The sequence below is a fragment of the Acinonyx jubatus genome, chromosome A2, assembly GCF_027475565.1.
Source record: "Acinonyx jubatus isolate Ajub_Pintada_27869175 chromosome A2, VMU_Ajub_asm_v1.0, whole genome shotgun sequence".
Classification (NCBI taxonomy): Eukaryota; Metazoa; Chordata; class Mammalia; order Carnivora; family Felidae; genus Acinonyx; species Acinonyx jubatus.
The window spans coordinates 75068794-75091542 of NC_069383.1; the positions used below are offsets into that span (position 1 = coordinate 75068794).

The 22749-nt window shown below is 36.6% G+C and overlaps 1 protein-coding gene across 1 annotated transcript in view; it reads right to left on the minus strand.

The window, feature by feature from the left end:
- Positions 1 to 22749, minus strand: part of ZNF804B (zinc finger protein 804B) — a 516049-nt gene that overhangs the window by 109211 nt on the left and 384089 nt on the right. Inside the window, exon 2 of the mRNA XM_027071840.2 lies at positions 3175 to 3318. Within this exon, the coding sequence (XP_026927641.2) occupies positions 3175 to 3318 (144 nt within the window). The remainder of the gene's footprint in view (positions 1 to 3174; positions 3319 to 22749) is intronic.

Here is a 22749-nt window from a genome sequence, read left to right on the forward strand (position 1 = left end):
GAAATTCTGGAGTTGCAGGAGATAAATCTGGAAATGGAAGCCAGAGCCAGACTGTGGACGTTTTGAATTGACAGGCTAAGTAGTTCAGACTCTTGAAAAAGTCAGTCATCCCCCCCTGAACGTGGTCATTTAAGAAGATTAAATGGCCATAAATGGGTAACCTGGTTTGCAGCAGGGAAACTACTGGAGATGGGGAGTCCAGTTCGAAGGCCCTAGCAAAGACTCAAAAGTGAGATTAAATACGAATGGTGAAAAGAGATTGCAGAACGAAGACCGAGAACAAGATCTACTGGAAAAGAATGAGAGGAATGAGACACAAGAGCTCCCCAGGATAGTGACGGTGACTTTAATGGCCATAGAGAATCTGTTGCAGTTTCTCTGTGGGTGGGTCATGCTCTGGAACTGCCGCATGTCTTGGTGTAGGTTTTCTATCATATAAGACCTAACATTCGCCAATACACAGTTAATTTCTAGTCATTCTTTAAGAATTCTACCTTAATTGTCATGTCTTCTTTCGTAAATCAGTTTTGTACACTTAGTATCTTGGGTATACAATTGCTAGTACACTTATGGTGTGTGGATGTGTCTGTCTCCCCAGTTGGGATGTCAGCTCCCAACTGAAGTTAGGGACCAAATGGGTCCATTTTTCACAACTAGCACAACAGTACATAACAGAAGCTCAACCCTTGTTTGGTGAAGGAGCATATCCAGGAACATTAGAGCACTGATAAGCCTAAAGACACCCAGAAATAGGGACACAGATAAAATAGAAGGCTGGAGGAAAGTTTGTTTTATCAACATGTTGGAAAGCCAATGGAAATAAGATTGAAGGAACTAATAAAAAGGGAAATTGATGAGACAGAATTCCAGAGTACAAGAGAGGCTGTGACAGGTAGAGCAGGTGTGGAGAAATCACCCTCTTAGGAGTCCAGTGCTTTCTACAGTTTGAAAACATGTCTCATGCCCTTCTATTTCCTCACCTTAGCTTCTTGTGTTTCCACTGTCAAGAATGCCATCCCATCTTCAGCCTCAAGTTCAACATCTACTTCTGCATGTTTAAAGCACAGATCAAATGTAGCTATCCCATGAGAACCTTCTCTGGTTACTTATTTTTCTAAATCATATATATGTAATATATATATATCATATATATTACATATATGTGTGTGTGTATGATATACATACATACATATATATGTATGTATTTCATCTCAAGACCACCTACATAAAATCCACTGGGAGTGATGCTTATGGAAATTTCTCTTTATAGACATATTCCATGTAATTAATAATGAATGGATGATAGAATTAGAATCATCATTTTACAACTTGAAATGTAGTAATAGATTCAAGCAAATGATCATCGATGGTTACAAAAATCATTAGTGGAAAAAAGTGAGGTACTTAACGATGGATGGATCAAACAGCCATTATCTAAACCCATTTCTCAAACTTAAAGTCATAAAAATAGAGGCAATTAGACATCATATGCCTCTTTACAGAGGGGTACAATGTGCCTTGTATTTTTGCCAAGAAAAAAGTATGAACTTGAATTTGTTTAGATCTCTATATGTAACAATCAGTTTAAAAGAAATACAGAAGACAGAGGAAATGAGAAAAGACAGTATTGGATTACATATAGCAAAATCCTGAATATATCTAATTTTTTCAGCAGATAAATTGCAAGAAGTAAACATAAGGAGGGAATGAAAAACCTATAGTTGAAATATATATTCAAAGAAACTTAAACACGTGTCAACCAAAAGTATGGATATGCATGTGTGTATGTTTAGAGAGAGCAAGCACATGCATGCACTAGTGGGGGAGGGGCAGAGGGAGAGGAAGACAGAATCCTAAGCAGGCTCCATGCCCATCATGGGGCTCGATCACAATCATTGGACCCTGAGATCATGACCTGAGCTGAAATCAAGAGTCACTTGCTTAGTGGACTGAGCCACCCAGGTGCCCCAATAATGGATATTTTGGACCCTGTTTGAAATTTTCCATTTTAATCATTTTAAAATGCAAGTTCCTGGGCCCCACTCAGAACTATTGAATTAGAATACCTGAAGGAGAGTCTGGGTATCTGCATTATCAAGTTCCAAAGTGATCATTATGCACACTAAGTTTTGGGAATCACAGTCCTAAAACAGTTTATTCCATGTCCTTGCTCTTGATTGAAAAATACAATAAATTATGGATACATGCCACACCTTTAAAAATAGAAACTGAACCTTGGATCTCTCAAGGACAAATATTTTCTATGCACTCAGTAAATACTAGGGATGTTAGTCAAAATATTTGTTGTTGTTTAGTCTGAGTAAATATTTTAGGTCTAGATTATAGAAGAGTTCCCCACACATTCCAAGATATCAGATCCATTTGGCATCAGGAGTGTGCACCTTCTCACAGTTGTTAGCCACAGTCAATCCTCTGACCAAGTGGAATCTCTTTCTTAGTGGTATTTAACACTCCTAATTCTTAAATGGCCAAAATCTTCATACTTCATGCAACAAGGATAAAAGCTAACAGGATAAGAATAATAGCCTCCTCTTGCATAGAGAGATGGAAAGAGAGGATTATAGTAGCATGCATAGAATATCTAAACTGATAATGTATATATATGGCCCTTTAGGGAAAAAAATGAAATGTTTCTATATGAATTACCTCTCAACTTAGCCTCTCAGAGTTTTCGTTTATTTGTTTGCAATAGTCCATTTATTAAGTAACCACTTTGACTTTCCTAAGAGGGTATTCTTTGGAAAATGTAACCTTTTAATGAGAATTGTTTTCCTAAAGTCCTAGTTTTCACTAAACCTCAGAAATCTTGAAAGAACCCTATAACAGATTCTGTCCAGTGCTCTGCTTTTGCCACTATCTAGTTAGGTGATTTTGAATAGGTCACTCTTTTTACTGGGTTCTGGCTTCCCCGCATGTGTAATTCTAAAATAAATATCAGTCTGCTTTTAGATCTTCTTTAAATTCACCTACAGTTTTATGTGACTTCTAGGAAAAAAATATTTCACCTAACATTTAAACAGAAAACAACCTTTCAAGAAAAAAAAATGGTTTCACCTCAGCATCTTAGATGACAATAAATAAGGCTAAATGCATACATTCTGTTGTGAAGATACAAATCTAGGAATAAGAAAGATTTTTCCCACTCGGGCTTACCTGCTTATGAGCGTGATCGTAAGAATTAATATGATTGTCAAACTCCTGGTGCTTGTGATACTGCTTGTCACATAATTCACAGTAAAAGTTTGCCTTTACATCTTCCAGGGCCTTTGCTGTGGACTTCTCCTTTTCTGGAAAGTCCTTTAAAGGAGGAAAAAATGTTGGTTATATTTCTCTCTCATAGCATAACCAGATCTCACATTAACCAACTTGTTATTTAAATTTACTGTGACTGAAAGAATATGGTGAGGCTCATTATTTTTATTTATTTACTTTTTTATTTTGGAAATTCATGGCACTATGGAAATAACTTTCAACTCAGCCTCATTCCTAACTTATCAACAAACACAGAATGAATTCCCCCAAAGAAGCCCACAGTTGCAGCTTGGTCATTCTCTTTTTTGCCATCCATTTCCAGGTTGGTCTACTGACTCACCTAACTGAAAGACTCACCACAATTTCCTCTGCCAATCCAATGGCTGATCTCAAACACAAGCCTCCACTATGTCCTTGAAGCACCCATTACTACAAGGCCTCTCTACTATAATATTTTATTGGGACATTGATGACATTGTTTTATGTCATTCACTTACTGCTTCATGTGTTTTAGCCTCAATGAAACTGTCAGTGTTGGGACTTGCTATTCTATGCACACAATGCCTATTCCCACCTTGTCAAGTTGATGAGCTCCTATTCCTTTCCCAACACCCAGCTCTTTGTCCCCTCTGGAGTGCTTTCCCATGGCTTTATCGGAAAGACAAAGTGCCCATTTCGTTGCTTGTTACCAAACACATCCATGAACATTCATAAACACTTCTTCTTCTGATATTACCCCTTACGTTTCTGTTTCACACAATTCCATCTTCAGCCACTGATCTATCTACTCCATACAGTCTCCGTGGATGACCTCCATTCACACTATATCTAGGGTCATATTTATCTGCAGTCTCTAATTCCAGGCTAAGCTTCTTCGACAAACATCAGTTCATGCTGACAGAGAATACAGTCGGTGGTATTGTAACACCACTGCGTGGTGACAGATGGTAGCTATACTGGCGGTGAGCATATACAGAAATGTTGAAACGTTATGTTGTACACCTAAAACTAACATAACGCTGGGGGTCAATTATACTTCAGTTAAAAAAGAGTAATAATCCTCTTGAATTCTCTGATTTCCTATAGAATAATAGTGATGAATACTTAGTGAGCATAAGCTATGTGCCACGTAGTAAGCTAAGTATGTGGTGAATTATCTCACTTATTCCTCACACCAACCCTATAAAAATAAGTTCTCTTTTAATCTACACTTTACAGATGTATCAATCAGCACTTAGAATCACACACTCATGGCCACTGAGTAAGTGGAGGGGAGATTTGAGTTCAAATAATGTATGCCTAGCTCCCTTGTTAATAAACAAGATGCTTTGCTATCTCCCTTGAGGCCAGTCCTCTTAATGTACCATACAAGCTCCTCCCTACCTCATCAGCGTCATATTGCATGAACCCATGTTCCCATATTACCCCCTTTAATTCTATAATCAGACAAAGTCACATGATACTAGATTATCTTTTTTCATGTCTATGCCCATACATCCTCTGAGGGCAGGAACTGTTTTATTCAACTTTGTGTCCACAATGCCAAACATATTGTCTAGTCCGGAGTTACCTATTTAGTATACATTACATAAGTTAATGGATAATAGTAGCCTACATATTCACGCCTTCTGCCATTCTGCAAGTCCTCTATTATCCCACTGCCTAAAGAAAAGAGTGACTGGCACATAGAGGGTACCAAATAAATACGTATAAAGAATGAAGAGACAGGGGGTGCTGAGTGGCTCAGTCAGTGAAGCGTCTGCCTTCAGCTCAGGTCCTGATCTCAAGGTTTTTGAGTTTGAACCCCACATTGGGCTCTCTGCTGCCAGTGCAGAGCTTGATTCAGATTCTCTGTCCCCATCTCTCTGCCCTTGCTCCCTCGCACACACACACTCTCTCTCCCTTAAAAATAAATTAATAAACTTTATAAAAAGGATGAAGAGACAAAATAAAGGATGGACTTTAGTTCTGTTTCTCTAATGTGACTAACATTCTATAGAAAGAAATCAGGCCATTAACCTGAATCACAGGACCATTGCTGACCAGATAAGAAAGCAAGCACAGGGAATGTAGGCAGATCATCACAGGGTTGGGCAACGTGATGGAGCAATGAATTTAGACATGGGAGCATAATGATTCAAGCCCAAATATAAGAGGCTAACACAACATGGCACAAAAAGCAAGCAGGATGGGAGTACCATTAGCAAACAACAAAACTAAACCAAATATCTGGACTGTCTATGTAAGAGAATTAAAGTAGCAATTGTGTTACATTCTAGGCTAATGGGGGATATAAAAACTACTGACAGGATGTATCCAGTAATGAGAACACGGACTTCAATTTCAGGACAAAAACCCAGTTGCTCAAAAAATTGAAATAATGGCTTGTTAACGTAGTCACTTGAGAACTGAGTCAAAGGTGTAACACCGAGGTAGAGCTCATTCTTTTGAACTAGTAGCCTTACAGTTAGAGGCAACCATTATTTCTCATCCCATCTTTCTCCAGGGATCATTTTACATGTCCTTTACATGCTGTGTCTAATTTCAAAGACTGGGACGAGAGACTACTTAGGTTTACCCACAGTTTTTCTTACATGATCACGACACTAGAATAACAACCTTAGAAAAGTGACCATGTGCCTTGGACCGGAAAACCTCTGCTTCAGTGATCAGAAGTGCCTCGGCTTCATTAACTGGAAGTGGGTGGTAACTGAAAATTCAGGGGAGCTAAAAATAACCTCTCATGTTATTCCCGATTATGTGGGGGATTTTTTTTAATGTTTATTTATTTTTGAGAGACAGAGCAAGACTGAGCATGAGCAGGGGAGAGACAGAGAGAGAGAGAGAGAGAGAGAGAGAGAGAGAAAGGGAGACACAGGATCTGCAGCAGGCTCCAGGCTGTCAGCACAGAGCCCCACGCAGGGCTCAAACCATGAACCCTGAGATCATGTGACCTGAGCCAAAGGCGGACCCTTAACCCACTGAGCCACCCAGGCACCCCTATATGGAGGATTTTTGTAACAACAGCTCAATGACTAGGGGTGAGGCTTCTGCGATTACTCTTGGTATCTTCATCTACACAGAATTTATTACTAAAAAATCCTTTAATTATGACATTAAGTGAATTTCATTGCAAAATTTATAATTATAAGAGAGTTACCAACATTTTAGCCATCTCCTGTGAATGTCCACATTTCACCTTTATCAGACTAAACTGCATACCCCATTTCTTAATTCATTTTTCTTGCCGGGAAATGGTGCTGCTATCCCCATCTTCCTTCCTTCTAAGGAATTAATGATATTCCCCAGGGCATATTCTAGTTCCCTTATTAAGAGAGGAGGAATACATATGTGGGAAATAACTGCCATTAGCATAGCACACAGAGGTCACAATCTAGGGTGTCTATCAAACCCAGAAGTAAGAGCATAAACTTAACAGCAGGTAATTGGGGGTCAGAAGTGGGGAAGCTGAAACCTGAGAATGAAAGTCTCAGGCAGAAGAGAATATAAGCCAAGAGTTGGATAGGGCGAGAGGAATCACAGAGGAAAAGAAAAAAAAATAATAATAAGGTTTGTTAAGCATCTTTGGCAAAATTGGAAACTGTGGTTGGCACTAGAGCTACTTTTAGTAAAAGAACCATAACCCAGTGGCCCGTGTGTGAGGTAGGCCTGTTCTCTAGTGTGAAGTTGAACTGTCCATGGAGAAGGAGCTGAGTTGGTCTAGCTGTATGTACCAGAAGACTGGAGGGCAAGGGCTCAGACTAGCAGACTAGTAAGGAAGGTATCATGTAGTGTAAATCTACCAGCTGAAAGAGGCCACTGATGTTCAGTAACTTCATGAGCTCTAGAGAATCAGGCAATGGTAAAGCAGGGAACATTATGCACCGTGTCATGCTTCTTCACCCATCCAGTCATTCATTCTTCCCTCTAACCACACACTCATCCGACTAACCACTAAGTAGTTATACATTCAAGAATTGTTAAAAAATAGAATTACCCTCTGATCCATTAATCACACTAGCTGGTATTTACCCCCAAAATACAGAAGTACTGAGTCAAAAGGATACAGGCATTATTGCATATTTACACTGAATGCCATGTTTATTGCAGCATTATTTACAATAGCCAAATTATATAAGCAGCCCAAGTGTCCATGGACAGATGAATGGATAAAGAAGATTCATACATACATATATACACATATGCATACATACATTCACACACACACACACACACACACACACACACATAATGGAATATTATTCAGTCATAAAAAAGAATGACACGTTGCCATTTGCAACGATGTGGATGGAACTAAAGAGTATAATGCTAAGTGAAATAAGTCAGTCAGAGAAAGACAAATACCATAAGATTTCACTCATGTGGTATTTAAGAAACAAAACAAATGAACAAAGGAAAAGGAGACAAACCAAGAAACAGACTCTTGACTATAGAGAATAAACAAAAGGTTACCAGACAGGAGGTTGGTGGAGAGATGGGTGAAATAGGTGAAAGGGATTAAAGAGTACTCATCACGATGAGCACTGAGTAATGTAGAGAATTGTCAGATCACTATATTGTACACCTGAAACTAACACAACACTGTATGTTAACTATACTGGAAATAAAATTAAAAACATATAATTCTATCATTGACTTGCTAGTTATTCAAAGTTCTCTTTCACACTTTGCCTAAAAGGAGGCTTTACAAGCTTATTTAACAGAAAAAAAAGTAACATTTATGAAGCAAAAGAAAGCCTCATGTTAACCATTCTCAATGATTCATTAAAAGGTTGAAAAAGAGTTATAAATTGAATATGACAGTTATCTTAACAAGAGTCATTTTTAAAACATTAGGTATTGCCAGTGGGCATTTTATGTTTCAGTTCAATAAGAATTCTGTAGTAATTAATTACTTTTAATAATTAATATTTTGGGTGCAGGGAGGGAACATGGACTTTTTCACGCCAAAAATTTACATTCATGCAAATAACAGGGACATATCTAATGTGGCAAGAATTCTGACTAGAGTAATGCTTTTAATTGGAAATATGGCTATTTTGCTACCAAATTATTTTATTATTGTAATGATGATTACACAGTAACACCCACTGAGCATTCATTGTAAACTGGAAATCTGCTGAGCACTTCACACTTGTTAACTCCCTTAATCTTCCAAATAACCTGATGAAGTATTATCTATTATTATTCCATATAAAGGTATGGAAGACAAGGCACAAACATGTTTAGAAACTTGCTAATCACTGAAAAGCAGAGACTAAATTAAGAATCAGATCTCCCTGACTTCAGAACTATTAATCACCATGCTAAAGGCTGTCCCAATTACTTACGTTTTATCCAGTTGCCACAAAATTTCAAGCTGCCTCTGCTAACATTTTGTGGATTTGGGATGATACCAAGGCCCCAGCTCCCAGAGAGTGTAAGAGGAGTAATTATAATTTTAAAAATCTATTAAGTTCTTGAAGCTGAGAGATAGGCACTAGGAAAATACAAGGTGGTAGTCTTGTTTCTACTGGTTGTGAATATGTGCCCTGGTTATTAAAAAGGAAACGAAAAAATCAATTGCTGCTCTTCATATCTCCTTGATGGTAATACCAGCTCAGAGCTTTGAGGATTGAATTCATATTCTTTGTATGAAAGCTCACATTTGACCTTTCACTATTATGTGTAAGAGATTGCTTTAAGAATTCTAATATTCTCTAACCTGTTCTATTATATTGTCCCCAAATAAGATCCTGCTTCAAAGACAGTGCATTCCCCTCCTCTGATCAAGTGGCTGTCATGGATTCAGAAAACTCTTTTGGTCCCCATTGTCTTCCTGAGTCTTTGCAACAGACTGGATAATGGAAAACTCACTGTAGGAGGTTTTATTCATTGATTTATTTTATTTTTGTGATAGGGAAAAAATATTCCTTGGAGACTGACTAGCTTGAATCTCAGCCTCTCTCTTATAGAAGTTTCAGTTATTTCAGTATAAATTAAGGAGAGTAATGAGTAGCTTGCAGAACTGCTGTAAGTATAAAATGAGTTTATTTTTATGGAAGCACTTAGCATAATGCATGGCAAAAGTAGAACTTGATGTCTAGATATTTTGTGTGTATATGTAAACATGGATGCATCATTGTATGCATGTGACACTAGGAAATTATTTTTAAAAATACCGTTCTCTCATGAGTCTACAAAGCAACTTTAATTTTCTGATGGCAATTTGAGCAAGTGAGAGGAGCCCATCTCAACCTCATTCGACCATCTCATCTGAGAGCATGATCAGTTCATGCTAGTCAATGCAAATTTGGCTGACGCAATTAGGAGATTCAGAGGTTTTTATCGCAGGATAATTGTTTAAGTTTTGGACTATTTTGGAATACCACACACAGTCAAGAGATCATCATATGCACTCATACTTGAGCATTAATATTACTAATATTGATTTTCCTAAAGATGTCACTAGTTTCTTTATAAAAATAATGCTCTTTGCATTATAATAGCATCTACCATGGCACTTTTTATTTAGAAAAACTCAATAAATACTTGTTGAATAAATAAAACTCATGAATTAAAAGGCAGAGAATGCCATTCCCACTACATAATAGATAGCATGGCCTGCCCTGGCAATGTAAGTCATATCATGGAGAATGAAACTGATGAAATGATGGCAGATTGGTATAATCCTAAACATATGAGGTTTTAGGTGTTTAGAACGAGATATATATATATATATATATATATATATATATATATATATATTTTTTTTTTTTTTTAAATGGAGAGTCTAAGGTCTAAGGAACTCAATGAAGGATTATCCTAAAGTAAGGAAGGGTAGTTCTGCACACAGATTCACAACCAGAACTACAGATTCTTGACTTTCAGTACTCATCTGACCTTGCCATAATCAACTTTTCGCTCTACAATTCATTAAGAATCTGGTAATGGGTTACCCGACTTGGACTAGAAAATGACCAGAGTTATACCTTTCCATCAGTGCCCACGTAGGTGTGATGTCAGCCACTTCCTAGATTTGAACGATTTTCCCTTCTTATTAATAATTCATTTCAGGTACCCAGATTAGAAGACAAATACAACCACATTAAATATATGAACTCTTGCCTCTGTGTAGCATGTTGTGGAGACAGTTTAGCATCATTTCTAATTTGGAAAGAAATGACAAATTTCTGACTTACTGGCAAAATGGCAGAGTGAAGATTGCATTTCTGATCATGAAGTAACAATTAAATACTTAGGGTTTGCTTGTGTAACTGCTTATTTTGGAAAAGCTTCCTAACTGGCTGCACTTGAACAGAGACTATTTTTGAAAAATACATGCATTTCTATTAGAACCACTGTTCATCAGCATTCTACACCACCAACTACATCTTCCTCAGCATATATTAATATACTTTTCTTCCACCAGAAAAACAATTTACAAAGAGAGTAAGGCAGTCTCAGATGCACCCTAAGATAATCATAACAGTAGCTGTTGCTTCATTGCTTACCTACGCTTGTCCACCATGAAGGCAAAAAGGGGGCCGGTATAATTTCCAGATTGCTTATCGAATGAATACAGGTGCTACAATGTACATGTCTTAAAGGTCATGAAATGGTTTGCAGAGGTTTTTAACAATCGACGAAATAGTAAAATACACAAAAACTGATGAGCCTTGCTGGACACAATATATTAGCTCATCAAGATGCAAGGACTACCAAACAGTATACTTGAGTTGGGGAGAAAAAGAGGGTGCATGAACAGATATGCAAACTAACCCAGGGTCAGGGAAGTGGTTGAATCCATTAAATAGCAGTGCTTGGCCTGCTAAAACCCATTAATGAATGCATGAATGAATAAATATATTGAGTGAAGGAATAAATACATTCGATTTCTCTTTCACTTTTTGTCTGGGTGCATATTGTGCTATAAGGAAGAGCATTGGAAGGCTGAAATGTGTATGGTGGTGTCAAAACCCATATAATTGTACAAATCAAGAGTGAACCCTAATATAAACTACAAACTTTGGCTAATAACATATCAATATCAGTTTATCAGTTGTACCACAGTAACCTACCACACAAATGCAAAATGGCAATAATAAGGGAGATTAGTTTGTAAGAGTTGAGTAGATAATATGGGGATTTTCTGTGCTTTCTGCCCAATGCTTCTGTATACCTAAAACTGTTCTTGAAAAAGGTGTCTCTTATTTAGAAAAAAATTGTACGGCAAAACCACATTTTGATAGTCCTACTTTCATTGCACTCAAAGAAAAACAATGTACAGTGTAAAATTAATCTGATCCGTGCTATATTATGCATATAGCTGAGCTTGAGGCTTGCCATGTGACAAATGCAAACTTCTTTGTATGGAATGATCTTGACACTCTCAGTTCCTTTCTGTCATTTTCCCTGAGACAAAGAGCAGCCCTCGTCAACCTTCAAGAAAGGCAACCTCCTGGCAGACCGTATTTACAATCATTAGATCCAATGGAAGATCAAGGGCAAAATTTCTACACTTGAAAGAAAGATCCTAGAATGTGTCTATTGTGTGGGTGTAAAAAACATGATAAGAAAAGGAATTTTCTTCCTCCAGACTGACAATACTGTCCCATTTATAAAAGTAGTAATTACCACCCCATCAATTCAGCCCACAGATAAGTATAACTGTAATGAATATAGACATATTGCATTCATCTAAATTGAATACATTTAAATGAATACATCCATTGTGCATTAGACAGAAAGTGCCTTCATTTAGCCATTACTCCTGCTGTAACTACTTATTGTAAAAACGCAATTAATAGTGTCTGACATTTCATTTTCTAATATAAGAGAAATCAATGAAAAATGTCAGGTAACTAAGTTTTCTAGAAAGTTGCAAGTGACACCTGCTCAATTACAAGACTCTTTTTTTTAATTCAATATTTCAAGCGGTTATTTAGGGGAGAAATGGTCATTAAGAGATGCTGATCTAGACACTGTTTCACTGTGGCTTGGGAACTGGCTTGCAAGTATGCTCCCTTAAATAGATTCAGGTGATTGTCAGGTAAGTTCTCATTCCCAGGTCTTCTCAGGTTCTTCCAGTACTAATCTGTTCAGTTCTAAAAAACTGGGTTTACTTTCTACATGTGCTAAAAACAGGCCCAGGAACTCCTGAAGTGATGTATGAAAAGAGGATAGTGCCAATGGCTTTGCTTTTAAGGACATGCAAGCCAGATAAATGCCAAAACTCCAAGGGCATTGTCTGTTTTCCTGAATGCTATCATGCCTGATAAAACACCTACTACATTTGGTTTACTCGTTCTATAACCAGGGATGTTTAAAAAGTGACTGTGCTCACAAAGGCACTTCATTATTTCAAACTGGCTGCTTCAGGCTTCTCTCTATTGCAATTCTAATAGGTAATTTACTTTCAAACTTAGAGAAAACTAGCTATTGTGAAAGAAGTATGCTATACTGAAGCTCTGTGACTCAGATCTTGAAGTATTAACTGCAACCTGGGAAAATGTGTCAAAGTAAGGAAAACCTATTAAAATGCTAGCTTGAGAAAAAGGCATTCACATGGGCTAAAAGAAATGCTATAAACTAGATTATGTTCATTTCAAGATCATGAAATGATGTACAAAAGCTTGGCTCCGTTGTCATATAATTTGGAAGAACTATTTGTCACTTATATTTTATCTATTTATTATTAGTCTCATAGAACTTTGCAAAATATAGTTTAGTGACTTCAGAAATCCCTAAAAAGGAAATCTGCATACCAGTTTTATGGTTACACACTTGCTTTTTGAAAACAAACTTAAAACACTTGTCGTTTGAAGTCATAAAGCCTGATTACCAGCTGGAAACTGGGTCATAATGGTAGTACCGATGGTACATCCCACCCACATTGTGGCCAATAGACTATAGTTGTTACAAATTTTCAAAGTTGCTTGAGCACTTGGAGGATCCATACTTATTTAACACCAGTACCAATTTAATAAGCCATATAGCTGTGCTCCAATCTATTATGTGTGTGCACGCACACACATCGGTGTATGCACTGTGGATAGAGCAAGTCTAAAATCAGAGGTAGCTACAGTAAAATAGAAGTTGTGGGTCCATTGTAAAAGAAGGGGAACAGAAAAGTTAGAGTCATTATAGACACATGTAATTGGAAGGGACTTCAGAAATTCTCCACATAAAGAAATTTAATCCAGAAGCTTTATGGTTTGCCCGGGCTGATGTAGGATAAGTAGCAGATTCAGGATGAGAATTCAAGTTCTTGACTTGTATCTCTGAGACCGATGATGGAGCAATTAATTCTATTTCTTCACTTGGAAAATGAGATAGACCTAAGGAACTAGATTTTTGTGTCTCTGAAACACAAGAAGTATAAATGAATATTCAGTGTTTTAAGCTGATATAGATGTAGATATAGATACAGAATATTCCCTTTCTTAAACCACACAATCAAAATCTACTTAACAACATACTTAGAAAATTATGTTCTTGCTCTTGCAATACCAGAAATAGAAAATTTTCAGTTTTAAACAATCCTATACAGAAGGAGAATCACCCTCAAATATACCACCCCCCTTCCCTTTATTCCACAGAGCTATAAAAAAAAGCATTTAGAGCTTTATGAATCCATAGATCATTACAGATAGTTATCTGGGATTGAGCACTGAATTTAGCCAGTACTAAAGACTGGCTCTAGAAAGGAGGAAGTTACCATCTTTTCTGATATTGGAGGGATATCTGAGGTGAAAAGAAAGAAAAAGCAAAAAAAAACCACTAAAGAATTCATACCTCACCTTTCTTTTTTTAACTTTTCTATGCTGCCCTTGAAGGAGTTTGGTACAGGGTAGGAATTTAGTTGTGCTATGAAGGTTCGAATTAGTTACTGTGCTATTCCACTGTGCAAAATAATGTAACACACAATTCCTATTTTCAAAGACTCTCAGACCACCTGCGGGGATAGAATTAATTCACAAATTGCAAGCCACAACACAAAGGGATATATAATCATTTGGCTGGGATTTAAAGTGCTATGTGTATTTAGAGAAGGGAAATAGCCATGCTGTTTGTAATGTGCCAACATACCTAAGCAGAATAAGCCTATTATGATAGAATTTTATAATGAGTTTAAATTAATAGTCTTGGATTTTACTTTTACATATAAAAATGAATAATATTTGATGGGCTCTTTAATTCTGGAGTTTATGAAAGTACATAAGTATTGCTGAGCATGAATGAGCCCACATCTTGTGATGTGAATAATGCAGATTTTACTCTATGTGGTAATAAACAAGAAGCCACACAAACTTTAGGGAGGCTGTGATTCCTATCCTCCACTTCCTCTTCTATTCCAGCTGGTATTATTTCCGCTCAGTAGCTAAGACAGGAATGATGTTCCTGCTTATACTGTTCCTCTATACACTGTTTGTGATTGTTTTCCCAGGACATCTCTTTTGGACTCTGCGTGTTGTGTCAGAGTCTTTACACAAAGTCTAAGTTCACTTTGAATGCCCAAAGCACAATGAAGTGATCTAAAAAAATGGATTCCTATAGAATGTTTTCCCTCTATCCATTATGTAAGAGAAAATCCTGACTGGCTGCTGTCTGCCTAAATACTCTGGAACCTGTATCCTTATTAATGGCTGCATTTATCAGCAAATCTCTAGTTTGTATTAGCTGCAGTGGTGGCAGAGGACATTTATACCCCTTTTAGTAGAAACAAGTCTCTTCTATAACGTAAAAAGAAAAGAGAGCCTTCACTGACAAGAAACAACTTCTAATAAATAAATATATTTAGCATTCCCTAGGAGCAACAGCATAGGCTTAGGCAAGAGAATCCCTCTTCATTTACTGCATGAGCAAATATCACAATGGCTTTATGGCTTTACTTTGGATTTCCCTGTAGGGTAGAATGCCAAGAGACAGAAAACAAAAAAACAAAAAAAAGAAGTAGTAGTAAAACCTGCATGAGGAATATGAACAAAGACATAGAGTAAGAAAAAGAGACACATGGGATAAATAGAAGAACCTATATTCTCTCATAGAGGAGTGGGATACAAGGCTAATGGGGAGGAAAGAACCAGGTTTGTGGCACTGAAAAGTAGAATTTTAACATAATATATTGGAAGGCATAAGTCATAAATATTTTCCTTAGCCCTAGGTAATTTTTTTAGCCAATAGCTATTTGTGGGGGTTGAGAGGGATATAGCTCTTCTAGGATTGTCTATGATTTGAAATTTAAAGTATAGGAAGGTCAACAATATTTACATTTCATATGAACCATCTTGACCTTTACATTCTTAGACTGACCAAGTTCAGATCAGTGTTCCTCAAGGGGAAACATTTTGCCATGGGATATTCTTCAGGAGTCCACACGTTTTGTAGTAAATCTGTCTCAGTTGGAAAGTCATAGACCAGGACAGGAATTCAAAGACTGGAAATAAATATTTATTAAGTTCTTACTGTGTTGCTATTGCTGTGTTAGGTGCTGCAGGAACTGTACAAAACTCAAAAGGTATTATTATCCCTACACTAAGAGAATGTACAGTTAGCCAATGGAGGCGATATATGAGGGAAATAAGGAAGTACTTTGCATAATAAAGAGTAAGAGCATTTAGGAGATAGAGATTGGGTTAGGAGTCTGAAGCCTAACTCAAGGCCCTTCATTGCATTACCTAACTTCCATAAAACAAGAATAAAAATGTCATTGTCAGAGAATGAATGTAACAATGAAACAAGTTCAAACATAAAAAGCCCCTAACGCAGTTTCAGGCACTACACGGAACTATAGTGTAGATGGATAGATGGAGACAGAGATAGATGCATGTGTCTATTTAGAATAAATATAATCTTAAATGCGGAGGAAGTGGGCAAAATGGAAAGATGGAGTGGGAATGGAGTCTAGGAAGGCCTGTTTTGAAACTAGTTATTAAAAATGGAGGAGGCAATATGTCCTTGTGATCAGGAGTATAGTTCTGTATCAGGCAGCCTGAGTACAAATCAAAGCTCTATTCTTCACGTGTATAGGGCACTCATCAATTCCAACTACTGTGTGCCTTCAACTGTGAAACAGGAGTGAGAGATAACAGTAACCCACAGGTCCACTGAACTAATTACAGAAACAAATCAAATGAAATACTTGGCACAGTACCAGCCTCATATTGCTATTTGTTACTTTGTGTATATTTCCTAGGCTTGGGAGTTTGTTTTTCACTGTGCTTTTACAGAGTTTAACAGCAAATAGAAAAACATGGCATTGGATTTGAGTGTGATATATTGGGCCAGTTAAGGACAAACAATGGGCAAGTTATAGTACAAGTGTTGGGGCTGGTAAAGGAGACGGAGGAGAGTCTTTGAGGACTGCACCAAAAAATACTGGCTCCAGTAGGGATGGGGAGCTGCATGGCCCATAACCAACACCCAAACAATGTATGTATGTAAGTACAGGCCCATAAAGTCCAATAAAAAGAATTTCTTCCCACAGGGAAGAGTTGTTATCTGTACCCAACTGAGTGATGTACTGTGCAGATGACAAGTTTTTCTTCCTATGGGACCTGTCTTTGTGTTGCAAACTAAAGGGAAAAAATTCAATGCAAAAACAAGCGGAAGCTTCAGTCAGCCACTTAATCATGCTCCTATGAGAACACTAGTGCCCTTTATTGCTGACTCTTTTATTTCCAAAACCCCGTGGTGCCATATTCCAGATAAGTTACTTGTTAGAAATAATGTCCTTTGCATTAAACATACATTTTCCTTTCTGTAAATAGACGCTGCTTTCTACTACAGATGGTGAGCTGAGCTGGCTTCCTGACCTGGCCTTTTGCTACTGTCTTTTGGATTTCTGCCTTTGGCACAAGTACAGATGGACTAATTTTTTTTTTATGCACTTTTGTTGCTATTGAAAAAAAGCTTTAGTTATTTTCTGTTACAGTTCTATTACTCTATAAAAATTATAATTTGAAAGTTTATAATTTATAACATAGGAATCTACCTCTCAGAGAAACAGTAAGTAATGCTCACTCATTCTGCAATGGCATGTTTTGACTTCTACTCCATTTATGTGAAAATATTCCTTAGGTCTCACGACAAATAATCTCAAGGTCACTTTATTTTTTATTTAGTATCAAACACGTGCTACCTTATACTATTTTTCACTGATTGCAACATGACCTAATTTATTCTATATTTTCATTAAAAGAAAAAATATTCTTACAAATGATATTAATATTGTACAGAAAAAAGCACTCACTCAACTCAATGTAACCACATACTTGGAAGGTGATTAGAGTTCATTTTGAACCTTACACATTTTATTATTAATAATAAAAATGCAAGAATCAATTTCATAGGCTCTAACTAAACAGGGTGTCCAGACTCATTCCAATTATTTTATCTCTTCAGCAAAACTTTCAAAATGTCTTATGTGTGTATATGTTTGTGTGATAGTATTTCCATAAAATATTTCCTTTTCACCTATCTGCCTTAAATCAACTCATTATTTGATCAAGCTATATTATAATCAAACATGAATTTGTAAAGTTCTAATTATCTGTTGATTTTGTCACTTCTTCTGTTGTCCATTTAGTTAACATTTTCATGAAAACTTGGATACTCTAAGGTCAGTGTTCTATTTATCAGTCTTTAATGACCAGCTCTGTAGGTTGAAACACACCAATAAGATGTCATTATTTTACAAGATGTTTAGCAACATCTAAGCATTCAATTTGCTGATCAGTTGAAGAACAATTTATTCAGACAGAAATGAGGTCATGTTTCCTCAATATTTGAGATGAAAAAGTAGGAGATTTCCCACTTTCTTGTGTCTCCATTTAACTAACTTAAATTTAACTTCACCAACCTATGCATAAGCTGTCTTTTACAGTGTGTTGGGGAAAAGAGCAAGAACCTAAGTGTGTTCTTAAGAGCTAAATACGAATTCCAATGAGTAATCAAGTGGCAAGTATATTAAATTAAAAGCTAAGATTCCTGTTTCCTCATAAGTAAGTTTTCAAAAACATTTCTCCCCTTTTTATTTTAACACAGAAGTTATAAAAAGGAGATACCTTGTGCAAACTTTTAACATATGCAACACGTGATTATAATCAGACAGCCCATGGAAGAAAAAAAGGAAAAGAAATGAAAGAGATATTACACAGGTAATGTCTTTTGGTAGAAGATAAATTTGCAAAAAGAAGCCATCAACAAATGGAGAGATGGTGGTGTGCCTAAAACTTGTACCTATTTTGCATCTGCTTTTTTAAAAAAAAATTTAAATGTTTATTTATTTTTGAGAGAGAGAAAGGGCAGCACGTGAGCAGGGGAGGGGCAGAGAGAGAGGGGGACAGAGGATTCTATCCTGGCTCTGTGCCGACAGCAGAAAGCCCAGTGTGGGGCTTGAACCCAAGAACTGTGAGAGCATGACCTGAGCCAAAGTTGATGCTTAACCAACTGAGCCACCCAGGGGCCCCTTGCATCCTCTTCCTGTCAGACTTTTGTGAGAATGTATATTGGCTCTAAAGGAATTCTTAAGCTTGCTATAGTCAGGCACTAAGGACTTTCTGTTCTGTTTTGTTTGGACTAGGAACTGAAGAATTTGAAGCAGAATTCTTTTTTAAATTTTTTTAATGTTTAATTATTTCTGAGAGAGAGAGTGCACACGCACAAGTGGGGGAGGGGCAGAGAGAGAGGGAAACACAGAACCTGAAGCAGACTCCAGGCTCTGCGCTATCAGCACAGAGCCTGATGCGGGGCTCGAGCTCACCAACTGTGAAATCATGACCTGAGCTGAAGTCAGACACTCAACCAACTGAGCCACCCAGGCACCCCTGAAGCAGAATTCTTAAACAACTCATACACCTTACCAAAAAGCTAATTAAACATTGATGTTTTATTTTTTGTCCTAACAGTTTTCCTTTCTTAATACATAAATGAGATCATGCCATATGTACTCATTAGCTCTAACTTTTCACTCAGTGTCCTTGTTTTGAGTTTAATCCATGTTGTGTGTGTCACTGGCTCATGTTTATCAGAGGATGGCATTCCATTATATGGCTTATATCACTGATGTTTATCCATTCCCCATTAATGGGCATTTGGCTTCTTTCTGGTGGTACTCTGAACCGGGGAAGGAGTAGAAGGGTTGTAGAGGTAGAAGGAAGGAACTATAAAAGGGCACTAGAAAACATTTGGTCATATATATTATATAATAATCAAATATATGTGAGGATATCTTGATTGTAGTGATGAGATTTTGTAGGCATATATAATATGTCATAACTCATTGAACTGTGCATTTTCAATATGTGCAGTGTGAAAATAGCAATGATTAGTCTTTCTAATTTATTTTCCATACTCCTAATAAGAATTCCTTATGCTCCCATTGTTAAAAAAGGATATGGGTAGATATTATCCCAAACATAACAACATCAACATTTTCTTCCAGTATATAATTATTTCTTCTTTATCCCATTCTAAAAATAAAAATTATTTTAATAACTTTACATGAATGACAAAAATAATTCCATTGCCAGATAAAGTTTCCTTCACACATTTACCTTTCCAAGGGTAAGGTACAACTTAATACGGAAAATATGTTTGATGGAGGAACTTCTAAAACTCCTGTTCAGATTTCTCCCCCTGCCACTTGGTTACAGTATTTTTATTCTGCCCCCAACATAATATTCTCAGGCAATGATTTTTGTTTTCCTTTTCCATGTGTCCTGCTTGGCATGGTGATGTATGTTACCTTTATTTTATGGAAGTGATCAAGAATCCTTAAGTTCCTGATGTGAATACTACTGAATGTCATTCAAATTCTTTTTTTAAATATAGATTTCATGATTCATTACAGAGATTAAAATATTACTGAAGTGATAACGAGTGGTTCAGTTGAGGAGATAGTTAATCCCCATACCTTATAGGCATAGCCTTCAGCTGATGAGTTATTCAGCATTTAGTTAAAGGCAAATTTAATAATCTGGTGGGCTATTTTTTTATACTTTATTAGCGTTTATGAGGCATTAACAACATTCAGGTAATAATTTTGTGTTATAAAAGATCCTTTCTCAGGGCTCCTGGGTGGCTCAGTAGGTTAAGCATCCAGCTCCTGACTTTGGCTCAGGTCAGGATCTCATGGTTTGTGGGCTCTAGCCTCACATCAGGCTCTGCAATGGTGGTACAGAGCCTGCTGGAGATTCTCTCTCTCTCTCTCTCTCTCTCTCTCCCTCTCTCTCTGTCCCTCTCCCACTTATGTGTTCTCTCTGTCTCTCTCTCTAAATAAATAAATTTAAAGAATTTTTAAAAAAGATAATTTCTTGTACCTTTTGGCCACTTGACAGTAAACGCTGAACATCATGGGCAAGAAACAATGAATTATATATTAAAATTAATTGCTCACTTGCATATTTTGTAGATTCATAATTAATACTGAAAATTAAAATGTTGATAAACACTGATATTATGATTCCCAAACTTTTTAGAAATACACATGATAATTTGATATGAAAATGAACATTTTACCTGTTTTATGTAATTTTTAATTAATGGTACTCTTGAGAACTTCTATTTATGTTGGTTTAAAAAAATATATGTCTTTAGCAAAAATTTATCTTACCTGAACTGGACACATATTTTTTAAAAAAGTTATTCATATAAGGAAAATGCAATAAACGGTGTGTGAGCCCAGTTTTGAAGCAGGAAACTAGGGAGACGTCAGTTCTGTACCCAGCTTTGCCTCCAGCTAAGATGTGTGCGGCATCCTTCATTCTCAGTTTTCCTGTCTTTAAAAGAGGGGTTTGGTTAGTTGACAAGTTTCTTTTGAACTCTAAGATTGTGCCATTAATTTTTGTGTTTTTAGAATAGAATTTTTTTTTTTAAGTAGGCTTCATGTCCAACATGGAGCCCAGTTTGGAGCCCAGAGTAGAGCTTGAACTCAACACCCTGAAATCAAGACCTGAGCTGAGATCAAGAGACAGACACTTAACCAAAACTGAGCCACTGAAGTGCTTCTGGAACAGACTTCTTAAATATCAAAATGTATGTTTGAGGAGAAAAAGATGCAGTTAATAGACTATCCTGACAATAAAATGAGGAAAGAGTTTTGGGGGGGAGGAGGTTGAATTATTCAGACTTGCTGGTTTCTGCAACAATTTACTCAATGACAGAACCCATGAACACTTCTCCAGCCCTTTGTCACTGTAGACAAAGCCCAAGGAACAAGAAGACATTAAACCAAATGACACGTGTCATACATTAAGAGTTAATAATATCAAAACCTTCCAAATATCTTGAATCTAATTATTTCTGCCAAAAAAAGGCATCTGATTATATAATTACAGTTTAAATGTGTTGACGCCCACTTATTTAACCTGTTTTTTACTTTGTTTTTGTTTTCAATTTGTTTGGAGTTCCCTTAGTTTCCACTCAGTCAAGATAAATGACTAAAATAAATTAACATAACATGTTTATTGATGTACTTTCACATTTGCAATCCGCTAGTGAGAAAGAATATGATGGGACTGAAATTGGTAGGGTGGAAAATATCATTTCGATTAAATGAGCTTCTGCATCAGAAAGCCAAAGAAAAAGATTTGGAACTTGAAAGGATCAATCCCAACCAGTAAGAGCTCAAGCTGATTCCCTGCCAGTGGTGGTGAATGCAGTGATTAGAGGAGGGAGGCCTTTGCATTTCCAACATGGAGTTCTGCAAGCCACATTCCAAGTCTAGAGTGAAGAATTAAGCCACTTTCCTAAATAAATAAATAAAAATTAAAAATAATTTTTAAAAAGCCCCTGAAATTTGTGCTTTTTCAAATAAAATGCTGAGTAACTTTGGAATTACATTCCAAGATCATCATCAAGGTTGACAGAACCTATCAGATTTTGACAGAAAGATTTAGAGTAGAAAGGCAGGGGCTAGAGAATTTGGTTTGTCCAATCAAGGTCCTTGGAATGATTGTTTCCTTGGAGATTATATTGCAAAGGGCTCTTATTATTTCTAAAATGAGCAGAAGAAAAGTGATTTTCTCTGTTTCCAAAAGATATATTTATAGGAGCAACACAACTACTAAGCCATATCACTCAAGACTCATGTAGGTGAACAAATATATTGTTTTCTTTTTCTAAACATCTTTTTTAATCAAGAAAAGATTACTATTTGGGGAAGAGTTATTTATTTTAAAATCAGATGGCTTGGCACAGGGCTTACCAAGAGCTACTGCTCAGATAAGGACAAAGTTGTTTGCCCTTTTCTGTACAAAAAAAAGAGTTGGGGTGGGAATTTAACCTTTAAAAGGAATACAAACAGAAGAAAAGAATGAATTCTGAAAGTGTTTATAATCAGATGTTTGGTTTTAGACATTTGGCTACATGATAAGAATAGTTTTTTTTTCTTTCTGTTTTCACTTATTTTGCCTCTTTGAGGATAATTCTTATAAAATAATCTTACCTAAATCTTACTATATTAAACAAGCA